At 38.1% G+C, this 9,505-nt stretch overlaps 1 protein-coding gene across 4 annotated transcripts in view; it reads left to right on the forward strand.

Moving 5' to 3' along the window:
• The window catches only part of LOC143855491 (ATPase GET3B-like), a 68,659-nt gene extending 60,262 nt beyond the window's left edge, over window positions 1–8,397 (forward strand). For 3 of the 4 annotated variants that reach the window (XM_077365611.1, XM_077365610.1, XM_077365608.1), the window contains 2 exons: window positions 2,863–2,997; window positions 3,571–3,967. In XM_077365611.1, coding sequence (XP_077221726.1) covers window positions 2,863–2,997; window positions 3,571–3,708 — 273 coding nt within the window. In that variant the 3' untranslated portion in view covers window positions 3,709–3,967. Of the gene's footprint in view, window positions 1–2,862; window positions 2,998–3,570; window positions 3,968–8,019 lie in introns of those variants that run through there. The other variant, XM_077365609.1, reaches the window with a different exon arrangement.
• Window positions 8,398–9,505: the final 1,108 nt, after the last annotated feature.

Below are 9,505 nucleotides of genomic sequence, written 5' to 3' on the forward strand. Positions count from 1 at the left end.
GAGGGAGCAAGAAGAAAGAAAAGGAGACAAGAGAAGAACTTTGGAAAGTTCACAAGATAATCAACCTTGAGGACAAGGTTGAAATTAAGGGCGGGGGAATGTTAGGAATAAATTTTCTTATTTAGATGCTTTCCTTATTTATGTTATTGCCATCTTATATTAGCTTTCCATATTTCCTGTTTTCTATTCTGCTGATTTCTATTTCCATATTTTGCTTTCCCTAATTTCTATATAATTTGGATGCCGTATGGCTTTTGAGCAAGGAATAATCAAATTTAGAGAAACTTATTTTGCACGAAGAATAAACAAGACTAGAGAAAGGCAGCGTCAGAGTATGCGCGAAGAGTAAGTGGTGACTTGGAAGAGTAAAGGTTCCCGTGAAACATCGTGCCTTTGAGGTATCATAAAATTCTGAGAACGACAGCAAAATGAACTGAGTGAGGTGCAGCCATAAACTGACCAAAAATTTGAACGGCATGACTGATATCAGGTCGGGTAATGGTGAGATAGTTGAGACTCCCGACCAACTGGCGATACAAAGTAGGATTAGGAACAAGGTTCTCATCAGAAGGTCGAAGCTTCACATGTAATTCAAGAGGAGTGTCTACTACCTTAGCATCAGTAATACCGGCTCGACTAATAATGTCAGATGCATACTTCACTAATAATGTCAAATGCATACTTCACTTGCGAAAGAAAATATCCAGTGGGCATGTAATCAACTTCTATCCCAAGAAAGTAACGAAGAGTAGCGAGATCTTTCATCTCAAAGCATTTGTGCAAATGATTCTTCACGTCAGTAATGCCGCGTAGATCATCACCAGTAATAACCATATCATCAACATATAAAAGTAGAATGACGAGTCCACGAGTTGATCTTTGAATGAACATAGCAGAATCATATGCACTTTGAGAAAAACCATGGTGGAGAATGGCAGTACGAAATTTCTCAAACCAGGAGCGAGGGGTTTGTTTGAGACCATACAAGGCACGGCGAAGTTTGCAAACTTGTCGAGACTTGTGTGAAAGACCAGGAGGAGGCCGTATGTATACTTCTTCATGAAGATCACCATTTAGGAAGGCATTCTTAACATCCATTTGATGCTTCATTTAGGCAACTTACCCAATCTACCTCCAAGAAGATCCAACCGTGAGATCTTAAACCAATCTAACAGTTGGATCCCATATATTCTAACATGCCCCCTCAAACGTATATGGATTAAAAATCGATATACGTTTGACAATAATAAAAAAAATTCCCCAATACAATAGAATTCCCCAAATTACAAATGTAATAAAAATCAACGGATTTGATGCACACTTCCAAAGGTCAATGACGAAGATCCTTTGATGAAGACTTATGTTGCTGCCAATGATCATTGATGATGGTTGCCGAAGAAGAAACCGCTTGTTGATGTGTTACGAAGAGGGCTTAAAAGTCAATAGATCATAGCCTCGATGGGACTAGATGATACTCAAGCCTTGATGGGCGAGTAGAAATAGGCCACTATGGACCAATGTCGGAATGGGCAAGAATTGGGTCGCTATGGACCGATGCCGGAATGGGCAAGAATTGGGTCGCAATGGACCAATGCCGGAATGGGAGACATCATGGGTCGGCAAGTACCGATCCTCATGGAATCTGACTCTCTCAGGCATGAACCTCAAAGAATCGAGGCCTCTCAACTGAGTAGAGGGATCAATTTCAAGCACGCACCTTGAGAAAGGCACCTCAACTGAAATTGATCAAAAAATGAAATTAGGAGAGGAAATTATGATTTGAAAGGAAGAGTGACAATTAGCGGTTGTGAAAAATAATGGCAAATATAAGTAACCAACACTACAAAATTTTTGTAGCGGTGCAAATAACAAATTTTGGGGTGTAAGACAAGATGGGCTTCCAAGAAAACAATGTGGTTAAAATCTGCAAGCGAAGAAACTTTTGAAAAAATTAGAAGCAAGGAGTGCTAATACCAATTTTGGGGTAGTTTTTTTTTTTTTATGAAAATGGGTGTTTCGATGAAAACAAGGGCATGCAAATTAGAGAAAGGCAAGAGAGAAAATCTCAAAAACTAGATTAGAAAAGGAGTGTCAGTATCAACATCTCATGTGAAAAAATAGGACGAAAGAGAATGACACATTGTGGTAATCAATATGTCCATTTTTTTTGGGATGATAATCATGTGAGGCAAACCTGATAACAGTATGAGATGTGCTATGGGCAACATGTAACAATACCTATGTGAGCAAGGCAGCAAGGAAACAAGACTAGAGAAATTTAAAAAAGGAGATATTTTTTTAAATTTCTCTAGTATGCTGTTGGAGAAAGGCGTTATTTATCTTTTATACTTTAACACTCCCCCGCACGTGAAACACATGGCACATGTGGTCCCACTCTGGGCCGACCATCGCATGTGGATTTTTGCTATCCGGGAGGTTTAAACTCGAGACCTTTGGCTCTGATACCATGTTAACTTACCAACTTCTCCAAAACCTTTAGCTGTTGGAGAAAGACATTATTTATCTTTTATACTTTAACAGAGCAGTTGTATGGCGAACAAAGAAGACCAAGAGCAAAAAGAAACCTTTTCTGTTTAGGGCACAAAAATGCCTCGTAAGAACTTGAAATGCCCAGCCAGTATACAACATTAACACGCAGATGCTTCTAAAGGATATAGGATAATTCAAGTTTTCTTTCTTCATTGATGGCTTGCTTTGTCATAATATATCTTTCCAGTGTCCTATTTTATGTGGTTAAATTAAGAAAATTTTCGCTGCGTATACTCATACCCGCATGGTTGAAAGCATACACGTATATCTAGAATGGACTTTCATGCTTGCCAATTTATCTATGTTTTGAAGGTGATGGCGGTTAGTGAATCATCGAGGTTGCGTGCTGCCTTGAAGAAAGAAAATGTTCCTGTTGAGAGGCTTATCATTAATCAGATTCTTCCCCCATCTGCATCAGACTGCAAGTTTTGTGCAACAAAAAGGAAGGTATGATCCAAAATTCTCAATAGCATAAAGCATCTCCATTACCTACTCTAATCAATTCAATTAACAATGAGTTAATAGTCTGTCATGTTAATTAACTGGTCCTGGTCATTATCTTTTTTCTCTGTGCCTTTTTACCTGAAAAATATGCTGATATAAATGTGTTAAATACATTTATCTGTACTATATGTAATCGGAAGAGGTAATTTAAAACCATATAAATGTAAAATTTTCCTAACTGTTAAATATCTTATAAATGTAAATTTCTTTATGCATGTAAATCTTTTTACATCCATTTATTCCTTTGTTGATTTATTTGTAGCTGTCAAGTTCGTTAATATTTTAAGCTGATGGCCCTATTTCTACCATAATGTCCGTGAATAGTTTATGCCATTTTATTGTGTTCATGATGATAGAAGCTAATCATGATTCCTTATATTTACTTCGCTATAATTTATTTACCATTGTTTGAAAGTTATATTTCAACCTTTCTGTTAGAAAAGTGCCAGCCGTAAAATCTGCATTTGAGATTTCTACAAAAACGTGCAAATTTTCAATCTTTTGATTTCATTGCAGGATCAAATGCGTGCGCTTGATATGATCCAAAATGATCCAGAACTCATGGGTTTGAAACTAATTCAAGCCCCACTTGTCGATGTAGAAATCAGAGGTGTTCCTGCTCTAAAATTTATGGGTGAGATGGTTTGGAAGTAATTCCATACCAAAATATTTTCATGATTGGGTAATCTCTTTTCTTCCCTAAGTTCCATTTTCCCCTTTTTAGTTATCTCAGTGCACCATATTATACTTATTTGTTTGTGTATTGATTTTTAGTTTGTTATATACGAATGGAAGGAGGTTTCAAAAGAAAAAAGTTATGACTGTTCAAGATAATCTTGAAATACACTCTAGTTTGGTAAACAAACCTTATTTTCACAATGGGGAATAAGATCGTGGAAAGATAATTTGTAAAGTTTCAGGTTGCCAACATCTAGAAATCATACTCAGCTCAGCTCAGCTCAACTAAGCCTTTGTCCCAAACTTGTTGGGGTCGGCTAATGAATCCTTTAGAAAATTTTCATGAAGAAAGTGAAAGGATCTACCCGGCTCAAATTGACTAATTCTAATCCTGACACTAGTTGGGTTCGTCTACATGGATCATTTTCTTTCATTCTCTCCTACCCAAGGTCATGATCTCTATTATGTTCCTAGCCATCAAGTCTTTCCTCACTGTTTCTACCCAAGTTGTTTTCGGTCTGCCCCTACCTAGGCCTACATTGGATATGCCCAAACCATCTTAAGCGGTGCTATCTCACCTTCTCCTCAATTGGTGCCTCCCCCACCTTTTTACGGGTGTCTTCATTTTTAATTCTATCTAACCTTGTGTGTGGCCGCACATCCATCTAAGCATTCGCATCTCTGCTACACTCATCTTATGCACTTGCTGCTTCTTGGTGGCCCAACATTCTAAGCCGTACAGCATGGCTGGCCCCACAGGTGTCTTATAAAACTTTCCATTCAAACATATACTTAGTTGTAGTCCTTGCTGCTTATAAGAAGTGACTTTTTAACAATATTGTGATACTACTCGTCAATGATTTGATAGCTTCTACATGAGAACACTGGTAAGAGGGATTCCAGATGCTAAGGATCAATCTAATGTTCAATACTTCTCGAGTTGCTCAAATTTGGGACTTGTTATGGATGACTAAGGTTCAAGTCATAGTTACCGGATTCACCATCCGCCCTCCGATCCGCGATCCGGGGTCGCACGATCCGAAACGTGGTTCACTAACGACCCGGATCACCAAAAATGACGAACGCGGCGACCCGCGGGAGAGAAAGAGAGAGAGATGCATATAGACCAGAAGAGAGATGAAGAGAGCTACAAATTTTATATATTTTGGGTTGAATTGGAACTAGAGCTTTATTTTGAAAAAAAAATGTAGGGCATACATGAGGTTTTTTTTATTTTTTTATAAAATGGATGTAGTATGGACTATGGAAGGATATTCATATATTCCAACGGGAACTTTCTTTTTGAAAAAATATGTATGACATACACGAGGTTTTTATATTTTGTGTATTAAATGTGTGTAGTGTGTACTATGGAATGACATTCTTGTAAAAATATATGAAATTATATATATATATACCCTCATCGTACCGCGTACCGGACTACCATCATACCCGTACCCATTTCCGTACCGCGTACCGGAACGAACCGTGTTCCAGGTAACCTTGGTACTTCAAGTCATTTGGTTGGGGTGATTTAATGGGTCACCATATCATGGTTGTGTGTCGTTTTGTTGTTGCCGACACACTAATGTTTACTTTTGGTCTGGGAGCTGTTGTTGCTCTCTTACTTAGGTTTCTAATTTTTTGAATATGTTTTTTTTTAGGTAATTTTTTTTGAATATGTTCAAACCTAAAAGTATGAGTTGTGACTAACATGCTGACTACACTGACTTATTAAGTTAATTCTTTTGATAAATTTATGGTATCTGAGTCATTCTATGTCAAGCCTACTTATCATTATCTATTTAATTGGAAGCTTTATAGAATTACCCCACTTGGAATAAAGTTGGACGGTGTTAGAAGACAGTGGGGGCTTTCCTTGGTGTCTTAGAGGATATTTCAATATCATTCATTTTTATAAGGAGAGAGGGACAATGAGAAGTTCTTGGACTTAATAGGAGCAAGCTTAAGGATCTTCCTATGGGAGGGGCTCCTTCCTCGTGGACAGACAATCACCGAAACCTGGCAATGCAAAGATTGGATAAAAGTTTCTTTTCTCTAGGAAGTGGAAAAACATTTTTTTAGTGGTTAATCGAAGGGCATTTCCTCAACTATTGTTGTATCATACACCATTTCTTCTTGATTTTTTGTGGACATAGATTGGTCATTCCCTTTTTTCGATTTGAGAATATGTGCCTCAAAGTTCCAAGCTCTAACAAAGAAGTTGAAAAGAGGCGGAGGGAAATTGAGATAAGACGGGAAGGATTTAAGTTCACATGCAAACTTCAGGAGATGAAAGAAAGGATTAAGGAGTGGAAAACCAATCTTCTTGCCCCCTTTTTTTTTTTTTTGAAAAATGACGATTGTATACGTATCTAACAATTAACATTGGAGACAAGAAGTCCCAGATTTCAATTACAAGAAAATAGAAACCAAGTCAAGCCCAAAGGGGCAGTCAAAAACCTATATACAGAAGAGCCTTCCCTAGGCATTACAAAGATTTTCCTTTCAGCCAAATGTAACCCCTCCAAAGCCCAAAAAATTCCTTAAAGCTCCCAAAGGTGATCCTCTTAGCAAGAGAACAATGATGTCTATCGGTCACCTAACACCTGAAGAACTTTTAGGCCATGTTTAAGCAAGAAATGATAGAATCCATCCCACCAACTGAGATCAAGATAACCCAAAACCAAATACTATCTCGAAACATGCGAAAGCAGCCAGCCCATATGATACTGAGGATGAGAATGATATTGATCAGGCAGAATAGGTGTTGCGTTCGAGACCAACAAAGAAACTCTTGGAGCACCACTAGGCTTCACACAAACCCATAGGTGTTGCGTTCGAGACCAACAAAGAAACTCTCGAAGCACCACTAGGCTTCACACAAACCCAATGTTTCTCGGCCTGATATCACTCGAGGCGATCGACAGTGAGCACTTGCCTCTTCTCTCCTTCTTTAATGGAGAAAAGGAAAAGAGAAACCTTAATTTAATCAGGCAACTAGATCAAGACTTACACACCTTTCGATTTTATAGACTCAAACATAGGAGAAAGAATCTAGGGAATAGCTCCCTAAGCAGCGAAGAACAAAGTTCCTCAAGCATTCTTGGATGTAGCATTAGCATTCTCCCAGTCGCAAAACATGTTGAGTCTAACTGCCAGAAGCCCATGCTTGACATAATAAGCCACGAACAAGATGAAGATCACCAAAACGAACCCTCTAAAAACCACAACGACCATAGTGATTGCACTCTACCAGTGCCTTGCTTTCCAAGCCGACATCCAAATTCCAGCAGGGTGAATCCTAAAAACCAAAGGAAAAACTTTTCGAAACTCCAAGCTTCGTGAAGGAGGGACATACATCACTTAAGCAACAACTAAGACGGAGGACTAAACGCAAAAGGAAGGTCAACCGCCAAAACCTTCACAACAGCTACTTACACGAACAAGATGAAGATCACCAAAAGGAACCCTCTAAAAACCACGACGACCATAGTGATTCCACTCTACCAGTGCCTTACTTTCCAAGCCGACATCCAAATTCCAGCAGGGTGAATCCTAAAAACCAAAGAAAAAACTTTTCGAAACTCCAAGCTCCGCGAAGGAGGGACATACACTACTTAAGCAACAACTAAGATGGAGGACAAAACACAAAAGGAAGGTCAACTACCAAAACCTTCACAACAGCTACTTACACCAAAACAAGTTACCTTCTAAAATTCAGAGGGCAAGACCTCCCACTTCGCTTTTGCTTTTTCCTTCTCTTTCTCCCTTTTCTTCTTTAAGTCTCTTTCCACTAGCACCACAAACAGATTCTTGGCCCCATTGCCATCCCCAAATCCTACCCAAAAACATCTCCTATGGACATCAATTCATTAGGCTCTTCAGAAATAATCCCTTCTTCCAGAGCTACACCTGAAAGCTCTTCCATGACTTTTCCTTTAGTGGCCAAAAAGTATTCTTTGATTTTGTTTTTTACATCTTCAACAGTTGTCCATTATTCTTTACCTCTCTTTGGTGGTGGAGTTTATGCTTATTAAGATGTCACTTTCTTATTTGGTAGTCTATTTTCATGGCACTTTCTTATTTTGTAGAAAATCTTCTTGCCCTTTTTTGTGGCCAAAATGTATTCTTTGACTTTGTTCTTTACATCTTCAACAATAGTCCATTTTTCTTTACCTCTCTTTGGTGGTGTAGTTATGCTTATTAAGATGTCACTTTCTTATTTAGTAGTCTATTTTCATGCCACTTTCTTATTTAGTAGTCTATTCTCATGTCACTTTTCAGCGATGGCCAGTAAGAGCTACAATCTTTGTTCAAGTTGTGGCTTGCTCCCATCCTACTAGGTTCCAATATTTTTTTTGGACGAAAATCTTGGCGGAGATCAAAATACTATCTTTAAGGTTTACATGGAAGGTTTAGGATTAGAGATATATTTATTGTGTACAAAAGGCGGAGGAGTCAGCACGATACCTTTTTAATACACTGTGAGTTGTAATTTGGGCTGAGGGCTATTCTCAAGTAGTTCAATATTTTTCTTTCGGACTACTGTTTGATTCTTTTTCCCAACAATATAGGGGCTTATTTTTATGGGCTATTGTTCATTTGGCAATTCTGTGGGAGCTATATGAGATGAAAGAATTAGAAGGGATTTTTGGACCAAAATTTTCTCAAGTTGAAGGAAAGTTTAGAACAAAATATTCTTGAGTTTAAGGATTATAAGAAATGTGAAAAGCCTAATAAAAAATTAGGATGTAGAAAATAGTTTTGGAGATCGATTCAAAATCATTAGAGTTGGAAGACTATTATTATTGGTCATTTTTTTAAAAAGTAGGCGTTTAAGATGGCCTTCTGTTTGTATACTTAACCTCCTAGAAATCTGTTCAAGCTTAATTTTGTTATTGGCTCTCCGGGTAATCTAGGGCTAGCGAGTGGTGTGTTTTTGTCTTTAGAATGACAAAGGACTGGTCTTCAAGGTGTACTGCTCTATAGGAATCGTTTTCAAGGTGTACTGTTCTATAATGACAAAGGACTGGTCCTCAAGGTGTACTGCTCTCTAGGTATCGTTTTGAGATAGAACTAAGAAATGAAGATTCGAGGAAAATCAGTAAGGGATATGCCGTCTGTGATTATGTTTTATTAATTAAGATTTAATCAGGAAAAGATTACATTAGCTACGTTTAATTGGTCAAGGCTAAAACAGAGAAAAGACAAATGATGATAATACATGACAACTGTTGAGAGTGAGCGTATTTATATAGAGAGAACGTTTCCTAGATACTGGCGTAGGTAACATACCAACGCACTACTATTCACTTAATGCATACTCAATAGCAGCCACCGGATCTGATCTGTCCTAACCGTCCATTCAAAAGCAAACGAAATGGGGAGAAAACCTAATCGAACTCCCAAAATCTGTCCCTCTCGTGCGTCTCTCCCTCCCCACGCTGGTTTTCCGCTACGTTTTTCATCTCTCTCTCTCTCTCTCTCTCTCTCATTTTATATGTTTTTAGGGTTTCTTCAACATAGGGTATTACTTGATGGGTTTGTTCAACATCGGTTTGTTCAACATAGGGTTTCAACATACGATTTCATCTTCGCCTCTCTCTCTCTACGATTTTTTTTTGGTGAGGGTTGTATCACAGAAAGAACAGATTTCATTTGTGAATAGCTGATTTTTTCATAGAAAAAACAGATTTTGGTGAGGGTTATTTCACAGAAAGAACAGATTTTGGTGAGGGTTATCTTTGCACTAAAATGTTCTTTTTGGATT

Source organism: Tasmannia lanceolata, unplaced genomic scaffold (genome assembly GCF_043159265.1).
Source record: "Tasmannia lanceolata isolate RefF3 unplaced genomic scaffold, GAP_Taslan_0.1 ptg000021l, whole genome shotgun sequence".
NCBI lineage: Eukaryota > Viridiplantae > Streptophyta > Magnoliopsida > Canellales > Winteraceae > Tasmannia > Tasmannia lanceolata.